The 20,000-nt window shown below is 38.2% G+C and overlaps 1 protein-coding gene across 3 annotated transcripts in view; it reads right to left on the reverse strand.

Moving 5' to 3' along the window:
* Positions 1-20,000, reverse strand: part of LOC115215064 — a 143,816-nt gene that overhangs the window by 123,630 nt on the left and 186 nt on the right. For 2 of the 3 annotated variants that reach the window (XM_029784211.2, XM_029784210.2), the window contains exons 1-2: positions 19,796-20,000; positions 18,238-19,295 (exon numbers count right to left, since the gene is read on the reverse strand). The exon at positions 19,796-20,000 is cut by the window's right edge and continues 186 nt beyond it. In XM_029784211.2, coding sequence (XP_029640071.1) covers positions 18,238-18,958 — 721 coding nt within the window. In that variant the 5' untranslated portion in view covers positions 18,959-19,295; positions 19,796-20,000. The remainder of the gene's footprint in view (positions 1-18,237; positions 19,296-19,795) is intronic. The other variant, XM_036505475.1, reaches the window with a different exon arrangement.

Raw genomic sequence — 20,000 nt, forward strand, 5'->3', positions numbered from 1 at the left:
TAGGATGAAGTTTTTTACAGAAAAAATTTCATCAAAAAGTGGCATCATATTAAAATACCTTTAAAGGTTAAAATTATAAACAACTTATAAACTTTTGCCCTTGTTTATAAGTTGCTTATATATATATATATATATATATATATATATATATATCAATGTATCTGTGTGTGTGCTTGTCTTCGTGTCTGTGTTTATCCCCCCCCCCACCACCACTTGATAACTGGTGTTGATATATTTATGTCCCTGTCACTTAGCAGTTCAGCAAAAGAGACTGATAGAATAAGCACCAGGCTTACAAGAAAGAAATAAGTACAGGGGCCAATTCATTTGGCTAAATATGCTGCAAGGCAGTGCTCCAGCATGGCGACAGTCTAATGACTGAAACAAGTAAAACAAACGATAAAATGAAATATCCCACTGAGTAAGGGAAAATAAACAAAAGCCTAGAGGCAGTCATTAATTACTCTCAAACAACTCCATTCAGTACATCCACACTTGAAGTAATTACCCAAATTAATACCATAAACCTATTCAAGTTATTTATTTTACTGAAATCATTTTATCTTTTTTTTTTATATTTTCTTCATTTTGGTATAAAAATATATAAACTTTAGCTAAATATAGACGAGACCAAAATTGGAATTTTATCATGGAGAAGTCGAGCAATAAAAATGGGTGGCTCGTGCTTTTTTTGTTTTTTGATATATTTTTAACGAAGATGAGTGATGGTCAAAAATTCTAGACATTGCATAGGCATGGCTATATGGCTTAAGAAACACCTTTTGCTTCCTTATGGCTTTGAGTTCAATCCCACTGTGTGGTACCTTGAGCAAGTTTCTTCTACTACAACCATAGGTAACAAAAGGGTTGAGAGCCACAAGTCTAAACCCTTCAAGGCAGGGCTCCAGCATGGCCAAAGTCCAATGGCTGCAACAAGTAAAAGAATAATAAAAACCTTTCTGGATTTAAGTTTATAAAATTGACTTTATATTAGAATTTGATGCTTTTTTTTTTTCATCTAGTTTCAGCTCACGAGCTGTGGCCATGCTAGGGCACCACCATTTTTGTTGAATTAAAATAATGAATTGGCAGAAAAGTGAAAGCATAAAAAATGATGCGTTGTGGTATTCATTCTGTATTTCTGTACACTAAGTTTAAATTTGGTTCATTTTCTTATCTGCTTTTCTAAGGTTTTGAACTCAGAAAAACTTACACCAACTTTTAATTAGAATTTGATCCACTTTGCTTCATCATCAGAACCATACTTATTCCACTGTTGGAACTCTTTGCATTGCTATTCACATACACATGATGGTAATTATGGTGATGATGATGGTGATGATGATACATAGTCAAAATAAGGGGTTTGACAAGTTTAACCAAACACAACATCATACAACTCCTGTGGGGGTCTAACATGGGTTTTAATTTTGTTTTTACAGATTGCACAGCCAACGGTGGGTCTATTTTGATAAATGATGACCTCCATTGTCAAAATCCTGGCTATTTACGTCGTCATTCTTGTTGTTTTTATGTCAACATTTCCATACTTGCATGGGTTAGATGGAATTCATTGAGATAGATTTTGTCAATGGCTGGATGCTCTTCCTGTTGTAAACCCTCACCTGTCTCCAAGCAAGGCCTGCTTTCACAGAAGAATGGAAATGAGCAACACTGCTTGTATGACAGTGACAATCAATTACAACCATCAGGTGAAATCAAGACAACAACACACACACACATATAATGTGCATGCCATCTCTCAAATACACTCAGGAGCTTTGGTTGGGCCAGGCTAAAGTGGAAGCCATCAGCTCTACGTACTACACAGTAGGACTCAGCACTGGATTAACCATTAAGCAAAATAAGCATGTTCTTAGGGCATCAAGAGAAGGAGGGGGCACCACAGAAATGGTAAATGGTTTACAGCACAAAAGAAATCACTTTAAACTTTGCTAAAATATATTCGGGATGCCTTTATCTCTACCAAGTAAAGATGCAGATGTGAAGAGACTTGATGTCTCAGTCTGGGTAAGTGGTTTACTGCCTCATTTTTGCGTGTTCTTTCTTGTAGAAAGACAAAAGAAAATTTGTAATAAACCAAAGTAAGAGGTTTAATACCTCATTTTGTTTTTTTTTTTTATCAAAAGAATAATGTATTGGAGAAGCAAAGAATTGGCGGGTGTTTTTTGTCTTCTCCCATCAATATCATTATTTTCATTTTTTTTTCATCATTCATTTCAATAATATTTCTGTCCAGCCCGCAAGGTACTCTTTGTAATGCTGTCATGACAAATTTGATGAAATAAAGTACAGATGCAGATGTGTTATCTAAGATTAATTTTGAGAATCTGATCAAAGACTTTGCAATTCAAAAAAGTAGGAGGAAACTTTTCAAATCTAAATAAAGTGGAAGTAGACAAAAATAAACATTATTTTCCTTCCTACTGTTTTGTTTCATTTTGAAAAATAAAAGTTTATTTTATGGTTTGTTATTGTTTGTATTTTGAATTACATAATCTTTTGTGGGGACATCAAAATCTTTTAAGTGCTTAGGGCCTCGATAGGTCTTAATCCAGCCCTGGTGGGACTGAACTGGAAACCATATGGTTAAGATGCAAATTTCTTAAACAACACTTCATGCCCATACCATTTACCAACACAACACATCAACCCTAGCTTCCTTAAATGTTACCATTTTAACCAAGGGGCAGCATAGCAAGGGTCATGACCTATAAGCCGAAAAGGTCAAAGTTTTAGAAATATTCACCAATATATTCCGGTTCACACACAAAAAGAGAAAGAATAACAGAACTTTACTGTAGGGTTCTACTGTTTTGCTGGAGCTAAAGTATTTTAGCCAAGGGGACAGACACCACACCCAAGTGAAAAGGTCAAACCTTATTAAATCAGTTATGGTCATTTATTTATCAAATTATGTTTCTTTTATGTTTTACTTGTTTTAGTCATTGGAAATATTAAAAAATATGTTTGATGGGTGGAAGTGAAGTTCACACATGCACACACACACGCACAGACATGCATGAACACACAGACACACATACAGACAGACGGACACACACACAGACACATAGATACAAACACACACACACACACATGCATGAACACACAGACACATAGACACAAACACACACACACACACACACACATAGACACACACATACACGAACACAGACACATAGACACAGACACACACAGACACACACATGTGTGCACACGCACACACACAGCTGCACACATACCTACACAGACATGCGCACAGATATACACACACATGCGTGCGCACACACACAGGATGGCAAAAATCAGATGATGAGAGCAAGACTATAGAGAGTAGTCAGCCATGATCTGCTGTCTTGCAAGGGACTCATAAACCTCTCTGGTGTTGGTACCAAGAGAAAGGTACATATGTAGTGCATGCTGTAAAGGTGAACATTCAGTGCATGCTGTAAAGGTGCACACATAGTGCACTCTATTGGCAATAGGAAGTTACATCCAACTGTAGAAATTGATCTAAACACCATGTATAAGAACCAATTTTTTAGAAGCTGCTAATAGGTTTTGTCTCAGACTCAGGTGACCCGTTCAACCCATGCCAGCATGGAAGGAGGGCATAAAATGATGATGATGATGATGACGACTGTACACCAAGTTGTCCACGAAAGAACTTTTGTAAGTCCTCTTCCCACCCCCTCGGCCAGTCATAACATAGAGCCATTTTGATTGAAAGGCTCACTGCAAGTAAACAAGTCTACAACAGTGAGGACAATTATTCAGCATGTAAGCCACATGGTGGTAGGAGACAACGATGCTGGCGGAGGCGGGTATTGTGATGGTAATGGTGGTGGTAGTGGTGTTGGTGGTGGTGGTGTTGACAGGAGAAGTAAAACTGAGAATAAGGAAAGAACATGACAGACATTAAGATTTTGAAATCTGAATCCTTCTTGGCTGAAGAGTTGTTCTGACTATTGAAAGAATAAAGTCTGATTCTACAGTCTTCAGTTACTAAAGAATCTTGCGTTACATTTCAGAATCCTCATGGTATGTAAGATGTATGTGTGTGTGTGTGTGTGTGTGTGTGTATGTGTATGTGTGATTATCTGTGTGTTGAGTGGAAGTGTAGGCTGCGTGTTCAGTTGTAGTTGTGGTGATGAGGGGAATGGGTTGTGTGTTTAGGGTCTAGTTTCTTTGAGTCATCACAGACATTTCAGGGTGTTTTTATTTCATCCATGTTTTGCCAACCAAACACACAATGCCACTTATAATTCTTGGTTTCTGAAATGACTCACATACAACAATTCCAGTCTTGCACCCTATCATTAAAGAGTTAAAGGCGCCAAGGAATTGGTAATACAATCACAGATATACATTTACATAAAAAAAAAAGAAAATGACACTGTGAGTTGCAATCACAAGGGTTCCATTTGATCCAATCAACAGAACAATCTTCTTGTGAAATTAACATGTAAGTGGTTGAGTGCTCCACAGATTAGGGCGGCGGGCTGGCAGAATTGGTAGCACGCTGGACGAAATGCTTAGCGGTATTTTGTCTGCCACTACGTTCTGAGTTCAAATTCCGCTGAGGTCGACTTTGCCTTTCATCCTTTCGGGGTCGATTAAATAAGTACCAGTTACGCCCTTTTTTTTTTGCCTCTTGAATGGCCTGGAGCAATGTGAAATAAAACATCTTGTTCAAGGACACAACATACCACCAGGTATTGAACTTATGACCTAACAATTGTGTAGGCATAGGAGTGGCTGTGTGGTAAGTAGCTTGCTTACCAGCCACATGGTTCCGTGTTCAGTCCCACTGTGTAGCACCTTGGGCAAGTGTCTTCAACTATAGCCTCGGGCTGACCAAAGCCTTGTGAGTGGATTTGCTAGACAGAAACTGAAAGAAACTTGTCGTATATATGTATATATATATATGTTCTCAATAGAGAACACAACATTCACTGACATTGGGAATAGCTGCCTGTTGAATAAAGAACCTGGTATACATAAGTGAGGCTGTAGTAAATTAAAATAGGCAATTATGTATCATACTCAACGAATATACACTGCTGATAGGCCAGTTACAGCAGTATTTATCTGTTATGGATATGCTGTGATAAAAACACAGTAAATATCAGAAAGAGATGAAAATTCATTCCAGCAGGGGCCAGTGAAAACACTAGGTGCATTTTGGGCCTTTTCAACGGCACATACAACCATTCACATGCTCAGACAAGAATTCATCATCTCTGATGTAGGAAAAAGTGAATAAAACATTCACTGATGTCGTAAATAGCTACCAGGCTGAATAAAAACCCAGTATATGCAACTGATGTAGTCTTAAATTAAAATAGACGTCTATGTATCCCGATGAATGTATACACACTGTCAATAGACCAATTTACTGCAGTATTTGTCCAGAGATAACACCTCTTATGAACTTGTGATTACATGAAAAGCTTACTTTGAAAACCAGATCCAAGCATCGGAACGACTTTTGAGTAATTGAGGAAAACAACAGCTTGAATATATCTGATTTTCATTGGAAGACTAAGATTTGCCTCCTGTCTATATGGCATCCATCACCGTTTGACTGGAAAAAATTTCATGTGCATGAAGCCAGTAGCTTGCAGATTGTGTTTTAATGGTTATCATGGAATCAATGAAATATGCACTTATAGGTAAGCTCCTCACATTAGAAATTATTTCTACAGGCGACAGAACTGGTGTTAGTACCCCATAAAAAGTACTGGTACCACATAAAAAGTACTGGTACTGGTACCACATAAAAAGCACTGGTACTAGTACCACATAAAAAGCACTGGTGCTGGTACCACATAAAAAGCACTGGTGCTGGTACCACATAAAAAGCACTGGTACTAGTACCACATAAAAAGCACTGGTGCTGGTACCACATAAAAAGCACTGGTGCTGGTACCACATAAAAAGCACTGGTGCTGGTACCACATAAAAAGCACTGCTGATGGTACCACATAAAAAGCACTGGTGCTGGTACCACATAAAAAGCACTGGTACTAGTACCACATAAAAAGCACTGGTGCTGGTACCACATAAAAAGCACTGGTGCTGGTACCACATAAAAAGCACTGCTGATGGTACCACATAAAAAGCACTGGTGCTGGTACCACATATAAAAGCACTGGTACTAGTACCACATAAAAAGCACTGGTGCTGGTACCACACATAAAAAGCACTGGTGCTGTACCACATAAAAAGCACTGGTGTGCTGGTACCACATAAAAAGCACTGGTACTAGTACCACAATAAAAAGCACTGGTGCTGGTACCAACATAAAAAGCACTGGTGCTGGTACCACATAAAAAGCACTGGTGCTGGTACCACATAAAAAGCACTGGTGCTGTACCACATAAAAAGCACTGGTGCTGGTACCACATAAAAAGCACTGGTGCTGGTACCACATAAAAAGCACTGGTGCTGGTACCACATAAAAAGCACTGGTGCTGGTACCACATAAAAAGCACTGGTGCTGGTACCACATAAAAAGCACTGGTACTAGTACCACATAAAAAGCACTGGTGCTGGTACCACATAAAAAGCACTGGTGCTGGTACCACATAAAAAGCACTGGTACCGGTACCACATAAAAAGCACTGGTGCTGGTACCACATAAAAAGCACTGGTGCTGGTACCACATAAAAAGCACTGGTGCTGGTACCACATAAAAAGCACTGGTACTAGTACCACATAAAAAGCACTGGTGCTGGTACCACATAAAAAGCACTGGTGCTGTACCACATAAAAAGCACTGTTGCTGGTACCACATAAAAAGCACTGGTACTAGTACCACATAAAAAGCACTGGTGCTGGTACCACATAAAAAGCACTGGTGCTGGTACCACATAAAAAGCACTGGTACCGGTACCACAATAAAAAGCACTGGTACTAGTACCACATAAAAAGCACTGGTGCTGGTACCACATAAAAACACTGGTGCTGGTACCACATAAAAAGCACTGGTACTAGTACCACATAAAAAGCACTGGTGCTGGTACCACATAAAAAGCACTGGTGCTGGTACCACATAAAAAGCACTGGTGCTGGTACCACATAAAAAGCACTGGTACTAGTACCACATAAAAAGCACTGTTGCTGGTACCACATAAAAAGCACTGGTTGCTGGTACCACATAAAAAGCACTGGTGCTGGTACCACATAAAAAGCACTGCTGATGGTACCACATAAAAAGCACTGGTGCTGGTACCACATAAAAAGCACTGGTGCTGTACCACATAAAAAGCACTGGTACCGGTACCACATAAAAAGCACTGGTGCTGGTACCACATAAAAAGCACTGGTGCTGGTACCACATAAAAAGCACTGCTGATGGTACCACATGAAAAGCACTGGTGCTGGTACCACATAAAAAGCACTGGTACTAGTACCACATAAAAAGCACTGCTGATGGTACCACATAAAAAGCACTGGTGCTGGTACCACATAAAAAGCAATGGTGCTGGTACCACATAAAAAGCACTGGTACTAGTACCACATAAAAAGCACTGGTGCTGGTACCACATAAAAAGCACTGGTGCTGGTACCACATAAAAAGCACTGGTACTAGTACCACATAAAAAGCACTGGTGCTGGTACCACATAAAAAGCACTGGTGCTGGTACCACATAAAAAGCACTGGTGCTGGTACCACATAAAAAGCACTGGTGCTGGTACCACATAAAAAGCACTGGTGCTGGTACCACATAAAAAGCACTGGTGCTGGTACCACATAAAAAGCACTGGTGCTGGTACCACATAAAAAGCACTGCTGATGGTACCACATGAAAAGCACTGGTGCTGGTACCACATAAAAAGCACTGGTGCTGGTACCACATAAAAAGCACTGGTGCTGGTACCACATGAAAAGCACTGGTACTAGTACCACATAAAAAGCACTGGTACTAGTACCACATAAAAAGCACTGGTGCTGGTACCACATAAAAAGCACTGGTGCTGGTACCACATAAAAAGCACTGGTGCTGGTACCACATAAAAAGCACTGGTGCTGGTACCACATAAAAAGCACTGGTGCTGGTACCACATAAAAAGCACTGCTGATGGTACCACATGAAAAGCACTGGTGCTGGTACCACATAAAAAGCACTGGTGCTGGTACCACATAAAAAGCACTGGTGCTGGTACCACATGAAAAGCACTGGTACTAGTACCACATAAAAAACACTGGTACTAGTACCACATAAAAAGCACTGGTACTAGTACCACATAAAAAACACTGGTGTTGGTACCACATAAAAAGCACTGGTGCTGGTACCACATAAAAAGCACTGGTACTAGTACCACATAAAAAGCACTGCTGATGGTACCACATAAAAAGCACTGGTGCTGGTACCACATAAAAAGCACTGGTGCTGGTACCACATAAAAAGCACTGCTGATGGTACCACATGAAAAGCACTGGTGCTGGTACCACATAAAAAGCACTGGTGTTGGTACCACATGAAAAGCACTGGTGCTGGTACCACATGAAAAGCACTGGTGTTGGTACCACATAAAAAGCACTGGTGCTGGTACCACATGAAAAGCACTGGTGCTGGTACCACATAAAAAACACTGGTGTTGGTACCACATGAAAAGCACTGGTGCTGGTACCACATAAAAAGCACTGGTACTAGTACCACATAAAAAGCACTGCTGATGGTACCACATAAAAAGCACTGGTGCTGGTACCACATAAAAAGCACTGGTGCTGGTACCACATAAAAAGCACTGGTGCTGGTACCACATAAAAAGCACTGGTGCTGGTACCACATAAAAAGCACTGGTGCTGGTACCACATAAAAAGCACTGGTGCTGGTACCACATAAAAAGCACTGGTGCTGGTACCACATAAAAAGCACTGCTGATGGTACCACATGAAAAGCACTGGTGCTGGTACCACATAAAAAGCACTGGTGTTGGTACCACATGAAAAGCACTGGTGTTGGTACCACGTGGAAAGTACTTTGTGAAAGTGGTTGGCATTAGGAAAGGCATCGAACCTTAGAAACTGTGCCGAAACAGAAAATGGAGTCTGGTGCAGCCCCTGGTCTTACCAGCTCCCATCGCACCATCCAACTCACGCCAGCATGGAAAAGAAACGGATGTTAAATAACAATGATGATGATGAATTGACAAAGAATAAACAATAGAATTAATCTCCAGATCTTTCTGCATATAGTTTCTACAAATTCAAGATTAAATGTCAGTTTTCACTTCCTTTTTTTGCAGAGTTCTAAAATGTTTATTTCATTTAATAATTTCAAAACTTTTCTTTTAAGAAAAAATTCTCCAGCTTGTGTGTATGTGTGGAATCAGTATCATGAGAATACAATATGGAAAATTTAATCATAAAAGAAAATCTCAAGAGTCAGATTATAATAAACTTTATAAAGTTGAAATTATAGCAGTTCCGTTTATCTGGAATAATGGTATTTAAGAATTAACCCACCACAGGGTGTCCTATAAATGTTTTTTGAATTTTTTTTTAATATACCACCAAAACACACATACACAACTATTACCACTGCCACCACCACCAAGACCTTATAATGTTATTCCCATTTCACTCAATGTCAGTTCTTTTTTTTTTTTTCAGGGTTATCCATTTTACACCAGTCCTGACAGGCCAAATTGTTACCATGGAAACTAACTATATGAATATGTAATAGAGTATCATGAAAACCAACTCTTAAAGTAATTTTATAGATGGAGGCTTTCTCCCTCTTGTTTCTCTCTCTCTCTTTCTTGTTTTTCTCTCTCTCTCTTCTTTACACATACAGTAAATCCTGTTCATTTCAAGGACATTCCACATTCTTAAATCCATGCTTTGTTTTCTCTTCTAAATATATTTACCGAAAAGGCAGTAGACTGGCAGATCTATTAGGATGCCTGACAAAGTGGCATGTGGTATCCGTTCTGTATCTTGACATTCTAAGTTCAAATCCTACCAAAGTTTTCTTTACCTTTCATTATTCCTAATTTGCTAAAATACACACACAGGCACAGTTGTGTGGTTGAGAAGGTTGCTTCCCAACCATATGGTTTGGGTTCAGTCCCACTGCACAGCATCCTGCTAAGTGTCTTCTACTGTATCCCTGGGGTGAACAATGAGAGTGAATTTGGGAGATAAAAACTGAAAAAAGCCTGCTGATATATACATATATATACATCTGGCCATGGGCAAATATTAATCCATACTTGTAAACAGGTGAAGGTTGGCAACAGGAAAGGCATCTTACTACAGAAAAAAAATCTGCCTCATGGAAAAGTGGATGCTAAATGATGAGGATTATGAAGAGGATTATACATATTGATTGATGTATGAAACAGATGTATGTTCATCCTGTGCAGTGGCTTGTTAAATTGAGCTGCTGCTTGACCTTTTGTGATCAGAAATATGTATCAATAAATAGATCAATCAGATCTAATGACCTTTCCCAAGAATATATACAGTACCTATTATTGACAACAATAATTACTCTTACCTGGAAATCAGAAAAATGGAATCTAGTAATTTAGAATGTGTGTGTGTGTGTGTGTGTGTGTGTGTGTGTGTGTGTGTGTGTGTGTGCAAATGTGCATATATATTTATATTTATATCAATATGTAAGAGTGTGTGTGTGTGTATGCCTATCTGTGTGTGCATATGTATGTGTTAGTATATATATATATATATGTGTGTGTATTATTATCATTGTAAGTTAAAATACTGTTGAGGTAAACCATCCCTTTCATCTTTTTGGGGTCAAGGAAATAAGTACCAGTCAAGCACAGGGGTCAATGTAATTGACTATACCCCTCCCACAACATTTCAGGCTTTGTGCCTTAAGTAAAAAGCATTATTAACATTCTATGTATCACCTTTACTTTCCTTGAGTTGGCATTTATTCTATAAAGATTCCCAATGCAGCAGGTTCATCCATGACTCAATAATTCCGTCATCTCTTCTGCAAATTCCTGTCTTCTCAGATCATCTTCAACCTGCCCTTTTCTTGTCTATGCCTTATCTGCACCATCTGTTGACTCACTTAAAAGTATTTCTGATTAAACTGTATTGCACGGTAGGCTTGTTTTGGGCTCGGTTAGTCTTTTAACGACAACCGTTTTCAAAATGTGGAACTAAATGGATTTTAATACAAGATTATAGAAGACTTTCGCATCTTCTTTAGAAATTTAACAGCTTTGAATTTCATGCCAGGTGGAGTTGAAACCTGAAACTCAGGTAGCTGCTTCAAATTTTGATAGAAAGCCAGCAGTTTTATGGGGAAAAGGGGTTAGTTGATTGGTTGGTTAGCACTATATTTTATCGACCTCAAAAAGGATGGAAGGCAGAATTGGCCTTGATCGACTTTGGACACAGAATTAAAGAGCCAGAAGAATTTTTGTCTGACATATAAAAGATTAAGGCATCACACCATCCTTATTTGGAGATTCCTTTGCATATCAAGGGAACGATTTGTTGATTACATCACCATCAGTACTAGACTTTATTTTATTGACCTTGGAGGGACAAAAAAGGCAAAGTTGACCTTAGTCAAACTTGAACTCAGAGAGTAAAGAACAGGTGAGAATGCCATTATGCATTTTGTCTAATAGGCTAAAGATTCTCTTATTTTGCTGTTTTCGAAACTCAATACAGTAATCCTTCAACTATCACAGGTGTTACGTTCCAAAACCTTCCACAGAAATATTTGAAATCTAAAAAAATCTAAATACCTATCGGCCACAGAAACCTGGATATACTGAGGAGTCTGTGATATAAATTTCCATATATTAGCCAGAAAAATCCACGATGTACTGAGGGTGTGACAGGTGAACTACGATATGGGGAGGGATTACCGTAAAGGATGTAAAGTTTTGAATTCTTGTATATTTGCATACTGTAGGTCCTTAACCCTTTCATTACTGTATTTCTGTTGAGATGCTCTGTATTTCTTTCAATTACTTTAAATATAACAAAGAATTTAGCAAAATAACTTGGTTATCATTTAGCTAGTGTTAGGAACATAAATTGTGACTAAGGTTTGGTGGAAGATTTTTATTCAGAACTTATGCAAACAAGACATTTGTACAACAGAGCCAGAGCTGGTTTCAGCCAGGTTGGTAACGAAGGGGTTATAACTTGCTAGAGTTATAGAAGTGTCATCATGATATTTGACAGGTTTAGGGCTGTGTTTTTGAACCTGGTGGAACTCAATCCTCACCAGGATTTAACTCACCTGATATATTACAGAATGAAAAGGAAGAAAGAAGTGTGAGGAGAAGAAGAATGGACTCCGATATTCATTGATCCCAAAAAGATGAAGGGTTAATTTGATCTTATTGGGATTTGAACTAAAGGACACAGAAAATCAGTGAATAAAACAAGGCATTCTATCTGACACACAAAGTTGATAGACAGAAACTGAAAGAATCCCATCACATTTGTGATGGGATTTGTGCCTTCTTGTCTTAACAATGTGTGTTAGGTGCAGATGGACATCAGCTTCATCATACTACAAGCAGAGTCATCCATTTCGATTCGTTCGGTGAAAAACATGTTTGGTCATGGGGAAATAGTCACCTTGTTTGTCGACAGGTGAGAGTTGGTGACAGGAAGAGCATTCAGCTGTAGAAAATATGTCCTAACAAGATGCATCCGACCCATGCAAACATGGAAAACATGGACATTAAATGAGAGTGATGATGAATGTATGCAAGTATATACATGTATATGTATGTGTGTATATATATACACTTTACTCTTTTACTCATTTCAGTCATTTGACTGCAGCCATGCTGGAATACTGCCTTTTAGTCAAGCAAATCAACCCCAGGACTTATTCTTTGGTAGCCTGGTACTTATTCTATCAGTCTCTTTTGTCAAACCGCTAAGTTATATTATATATGTAAATGTCTATATGTGTATGTATTATTCATGAATGTATCATCATCATCATATGTATTTATATATATGTATTATCCATCTAAAAAATGAAAAAGTGGGGAAGGAGGAAGTACTCAATACAATGTAGAGGCACTGATTTATCACTTGATGATTTTAGCAATTGGCATAAGAACTTGGAGCAGAGATGAAAACCATTCTTTTGCATTCAAATTTGAAGCTGGATGCTGTTGAAATCTTTAAAATCCCATACAAAAATGTTGAAGTCAAAAGACCAAAACAACACCACATTTCAAGGCTTATAAGATGCACTTTTTTTCCTGCCAAAAGATGTCTCATAAAATCATGCTGGCACCCATATGCAAAGTTGAGCCCCCTGTAAGCTTATTTTGTTCCTGGCGCGCTTTTTCCTGAAAATGCACTGCTGATATTCGGCTGCGTCGAATATCCCCATGTGTCTTTAAAACGCCATGAAATATGGTAACTTGATATCAGTCACATAATTATGAATTCATAAAACTGAACGTCAGTTATTTTTTCTCAGTTCATATGCACTCAGCCACAGATTTTTATGCAGAGGCATTTCATTTTACATCTATATGAAGGATAGAGTCACTGTCTTTGGTTTTTACTCTTTTTTTTTCTACTTGTTTCAGTCATTTGACTGTGGCCATGCTGGAGCACCGCCTTTAGTTGAGCAAATCAAGCCAGGACTTATTCTTTGTAAGCTTGGTACTTATTCTATCGGTCTCTTTTGCTGAACCGCTAAGTTACGGGGATGTAAACACACCAGCATCAATTGTCAAGCAATGTTGGGGGGACAAACATAGAGACACAAACATATACACACACACATACATACATATATATATATATATATATATACATATATATATGACAAGCTTCTTTCAGTTTCCATCTACCAAATCCACTCACAAGGCTTTGGTCAACCCGAGGCTATAGTAGAAGACACTTGCCCAAGGTACCACGCAGTGGAACTGAACCTGGAACCATGTGGTTCGTAAGCAAGCTACTTACCACACAACCGCTCAGAGAAGTTTCCTTTATGGTTCACTCTGCAATAGCACATTATGCTCTCGGACAGCTTATATTTTGCTTACCAAATTCTGAGCAGAAATATGAAGAAATATTCTGTCTTGATAGAATTAATGCAAGGAATAGAACAATTAAATGACATATTCACTTTGAACATTCATGTAAATTCTTTCATTTAGTGAACCAACCCATCCTATAATGTGAATGAAAATTATGTTAAATTGTTTGTGGGAATTTATGTGTGTGTGTGAGTGTATTTAGTAAACTGTAGTGGCACATAATATTAAACATGAAAGGGTGTAAACAAAGAATTGTATTAAGACACACACATATAAAAATACATATATACACAGATATATACATATAGGCATACATACAGGCATTCAAGTTGTATGTATGCCTGTATGTGTGTATGTCTGTGTATACACAAACACACACACATATATATTTGCATTTGTTCATTGAGTTAACATCTGTTTTCCCATAGTCCAATGTTCTGCACAGAGGGAGGATTTAATGGCTGGATGCTTTTCCTGTGGCTAACCCTTACCTGCTTTTCAAGTAAGGGATCTTTTTATGCTTATTCCAGATTTATTTTGCAGCACAGAACAGCCAGTTGTAATGTCTCCAAGGAATGTCAGCATTCACACACACACACAACACACACACACACACACACACACACAAACATACACCATAAGTATCCAACATTATAAGAAGGTGTGTAGGAAAGAGGAGAGGAAAGAAGCAATAGAAATAGGATGAAGTTAAATTCTGGGAGATTCACTGAAGGAGAAAGAGTTGCTGGGTCATTGAGTTAGGTCAGAGGGGGAGGGGGGAGAGAGACGTGTTGTCGAGGAGGTGGAGAGGGTGTGGGGAGAGATGAGAGAAAGTGTGGCAGAGGGTGAAGGTGCAGTGGATGGGAAGGTGCCGCAGAGGAGGAATAGGAAGAGGAGAGTGCTAATACCATGAAGGCATCCGAGAAGGGGAGGCTGTGGACGAGAGAGAGAGAGAGAGAGAGAGAGAGGAGAGAGAGAGAGAAACAGTGGGTGAGTGCAATGGGTGCATTTAGGGAAAGAAAGGCTAAAGGTCAGGCAGTAAGAGGAATGTTGGGTGGCAATAGAAATAACCGAGGAGGGAATGTACTGGTTGCTGAGTGTGTGTGTGTGTGTGTGTGTGTGTGTGTGTGTGTGTGTGAAATCTAAATAGATCATGGAAACAATTAACGGAAAAGTAGAAAATCCCCTCATCAGGCACTTGACCAAGTAAGATCGAACCTGGGATGCCATAATTGGAAAAGCAAATGGGAGAAACCTCCGCCCGTCCCCTCCCACAATTTTCTCCAAAATTTGTTTATTTAAAAAAAAAATTTTGCCAAAAACCCCCGTTTTTGGATACGGAGGTTCCGGAAAATTGCCAAAAATCGGCATTGCGAAATTCCTCCCTTCCCCTTCAAATTCTTAAATTTTGACGTTTCCCTCAATACTAACTCTAAAACCCTAACCCTAACCCTAAACCCCTTACCCTGACCGTAGCTACAGAAATGCTTAGAAATTTTTGTCAGAATCGTAATGTCCGTATTTTTCCGCATATTTAGAAAAAAAAAAATCTTAAAAAAAAAATTTTACAAAAATTTTTGGAAATTTTCTTCGGAATCATAATCTCCGTATTTTCCCGCATATTTTGAAAAAAAAAAGTTTCTGAAAAAAGTAAAAAAAAAAAAATGAAGGTAATGGGGGTGGGCTACAGCAACGAGGGAGAGAGAGTGTGTGTGTGCATGTGGATTGTATATTATTGTATATACCGTATTTGATGGCAAAAATGACGCATTGAGCATATTAGACGCACCTCAAATTCAGTAGCGCGTATTCTGAGAGAGAGAGAAAAAAGTTTTTAGTGCATTAAAGCATGTAATATGAATGAGTCCCATTTTGAAAAGGACCCAGGGTCATATTTTGAGACTTAGGGGAAAAAAAAGGACCCTAAAACAAAGGTGTGTCATATGCCATCATATATGGGTATGTATGCACTCAGATGTGTAAATATAGTCTAATCCTTCTTCTCTCAAGATGATCTCAACAGTTTATTTGTATTTATTTAGTTTCATAGTTTCTCTTTATTAGTAATGTTTACTGAAGTTGTCCAAGAATCACAATTAGTCATTAATCTACATCATCGTATGAAACTTTCCTTTTAACGTCGCTGGACAAGTCTACAACAAAATGTGTCCTCGTTACTCAAAATCTAGAGCATATAACCATAAAAGATATGTAAAAATATGATACAAAGTATTTATAAAATATATTTATGACGTAACAGGAGACGAACATAAACGATAGTAAAATAGTTTTGATCAGGTTTCGTTCATAGAATACGTATTTCCTGACAGCCAACTGTAGAGATCTAAGAACCGGTTTTAACAAGCACCACATTACACCCAAGTGCCTTTAGTAGATGCCATTCTGTTGCAAGTGTGAGTGAAGATTCCTTATCTTTTTCTCTCCAACAAGTATCGGAGTTCCTTTAAAAAGTTTACTGGGTATTGCCCTTCTCTTTTAACTAAGCCACGAAAAACAAGGCATTATCTCCACGGGCGCATTTCACCCCGATTCTCTTACTCTTTACTTGTTTCAGTCATTTGACTGTGGCCATGCTGGAGCACCGCCTTTAGTCGAGCAAATCGACCCCAGGACTTATTCTTTGTAAGCCTAGTACTTATTCTATGGGTCCCTTTTGCCGAACCGTTAAGTTACGGGGACGTAAACACACCACCATCGGTTGTCAAGCGATGTTGGGGAGACAAACACATACACACACACACATATATATATTCACGATGGGCTTCTTTCAGTTTCCGTCTACCAAATCTATTCACAAGGCTTTGGTTGACCCGAGGCTATAGCAGAAGACACTTGGCCAAGGGGCCACGCAATGGGACTGAACCCGGAACCATGTGGTTGGTAAGCAAGCTACTTACCACACAGCCACTCCTACGTCTATGTTTACTTTTTATATAACTTAAAGAAAAATATGTAATTTTTGGTGAAATTTAATGTATCAAAATAATAATAATAATAATAATACGTAAGAAATTTAATGTGCCAAAAAAATTGGTGGTCGCGCACAAATACACACTGACACACATCACACATATACAGTATGTATAAAATGAAACTTAAAATTTCGTGCGTGTGTGCGAGCGTTAAACAATTATTTTTATATATTAAATTCCGATATAGTTGCTATCAACACTACCTGAAAGCTTTTTGCAGAAAATTTCGGTAATAAAAATATTCAGTTTTCTGAAAGTTGTGATGAAACAAAGTTAGGGAGGCGACACACTTATATAGGTAAACCAAAAACTACGACGAAATACCTGCATCAAGATCAGAATTTATGACACAGGAACTGACTGACAGTCCATTCCAGTACCCGTTCACGAACATCACAAAATATCTCATCTCTTATATTTTTATAAATCGGAGGCTTTAATGTTGATAATAGAAATCCTGCAGAGCAGCACACAAGACACAAGGACCACAGACTTACGAACACATAGGGTCTTAGTAAGGTACTACTTAAATACGAAGGTCCCGATGCATCTGCGTAACCCTAACCCTAACCCTAACGTGTGTGCACTGTAAAAACATCGTTACGTAGACGCATCGGGGCCGCTGTATTTAAGCGGGACCTCTGTATTTAAGTAGCGCCCTTAGTTAAACTAACTTTACCATTCTTCCTTCCTAAAGTTAATGTTAGGGATCAGATTTCCCAAGATAATCATGTTATGTAGTTTCACTTCAGTTTTGATAATCTGGTTTAGATGATTTTGGTAACTTCTACATTCAGAAAGATCATCTGGGATTCGGACAAGTGACATGAATTATTTCTTATTATTTCTTTTGTAATGGTGCACACACACACACACACACACACACACACACACACACACACACAGAGTCTCTCTCTCACACAATATCTCTCTCTCATACACACGGTCTCTCTTTCTCACAGTCTCTCTCTGTCTTTCTTTCTCTCTCTCTTCTCTCTTTCTCTCACACACACCATACACTTTATCTCTACTTTTATACACTGCTGCATGTATGTATACAATATTCATAAGTATTATTCGTTTAAAAGTTGTGTGTAAATGTTTGCAAGATAACAAAGTTCAGCCTGTTGCCGGACGACAAACAAACAACAGAATTCTTCGAATTTTGGAAACAATGAAATGAACAATGCCTTACCTTCCAAACATGTTTCCCGGTAAACGCAATCACAGCCGTATCCATTATCCGTTCGAATGCAGATACACCCTTTGTCACAGATCGAAGGTTTTTTGCATGCTTCATCATCCCCATCATCTATATCTATTCCACCGACAACTTCAGCACGAACTGGAATACAAGAACAATTCCCGTAGATCACATTCCGAACGAATCCCTTGAAATGTTCGGAATATTTCGCTTCTGGATTGGACACTTTACTATTGTCAAGATCCTGCATACCTCCGAAATACACATAGTTATGGATCTTTTCCGAACCGAACAAGAAGTCAGTTCCTTCGAAGCGCATTTGTTTCGTGATCTGGTCAACCGTGAAACTAGTGATTTCACTATTTCGTTTGACCGTAACACTGTGCCATTGATTATCATGAAACGGTCCAGCGATTTTCACAGTTTGGGACACATCGGGACGATTGGAAATTTTAATAGTCAATGATATAATTCCTTCCTTCAGATTGATTTGAAAGAAGTCCATTACTCCATTGTCATCTGTGTACATGAGAAGAGCGGATTGTTGAGAAGTTTTGAAACTAAAAGACAAACTGGAATTTAAACATATATTCCAAAGCGAGAATTGGGCATAAGATGTATCGGTGCCCAGTAAATATACACTAGATACTAATGGGCAAAAACATAGTATCACTAGCCCCACTAGTGTCAATCGATGAGTTTGATTAGCCATTGTAGGGCTTTTTTTGTGAGTGATTATTTCCTTGTTTAAAGTTTCACCAACATTAAAGCTGTTACCATTGATAAAACTCAATCAAAACATGCTTGGATCATAAGAGGTTCGTCCCGCCAGTAGTGGGTCGATACCTGTGCGAGGAGACAAAAGCCAAGCGAATGGTAACAACTATAACAAGGTGAATCCGTAGATTTCGTTGTTGGTATATATATAAATCCTTAGTTAGTTTTTCCTTTTAGAAAATGTATGAAAGACTGGAAGATCCAAGAATGTAGATTCTGTTTATTTATATACGTTCCTGTGTTCAATAAACTCACTTTGTAAATATCAGTACCTGAAAAGAATAAATTCGAAGTTTTAGGAATAACGTATAAACAGAGAAAAATACAAAATAAAACAGTAGAACTGAAAACAAACTCTTTTAGATTTAGCATTCTCATGTTATTATCATGAGGGTAGAATGGCAATATACATTATACATAAAAGGATAGAAAATGCTTGAAATATTTGTATATATACATACATACACACACTCACACACACACACACACACATATATATATATATATATATATAATATATATATAATATATATATATACATATACATATGCATGTTTGTATGTGTGTGTGTTTTAATACTAATAATTAGTAGTTAATTAACATAAATTTACGAGTTACTTTCGGGGGGGGGGTCATCAAATTCTAGGGGATTTCACCGATCACACGTGCACGCGCGTAAAAGAAGACATCAGAGGGAGAAAAGAAAATATTGATAAGTTTTAAAGTCATTAAAATGAATAAGAAAGAAAGAAAGAAAGAAAGAGCAACATACAGAGTATTCCACAAGTTGTTAGGATAATAAGAGTAATAGTAATAATCCACTGTGGTTGATATAAAAGTTAATTGAGGTGTAGGGCTTCTCAGCTTCCGAATAATAACGATGTAAAGTTGGAAAAAAAAAAAAGAAAAACAAGAGGAAAGTTTTTATCAGACGTACACAGACAGACAATAACAGCAGAGGCTCGTGTATAAAGTCA

The sequence above is a fragment of the Octopus sinensis genome, linkage group LG8 (genome assembly GCF_006345805.1).
Source record: "Octopus sinensis linkage group LG8, ASM634580v1, whole genome shotgun sequence".
NCBI lineage: Eukaryota > Metazoa > Mollusca > Cephalopoda > Octopoda > Octopodidae > Octopus > Octopus sinensis.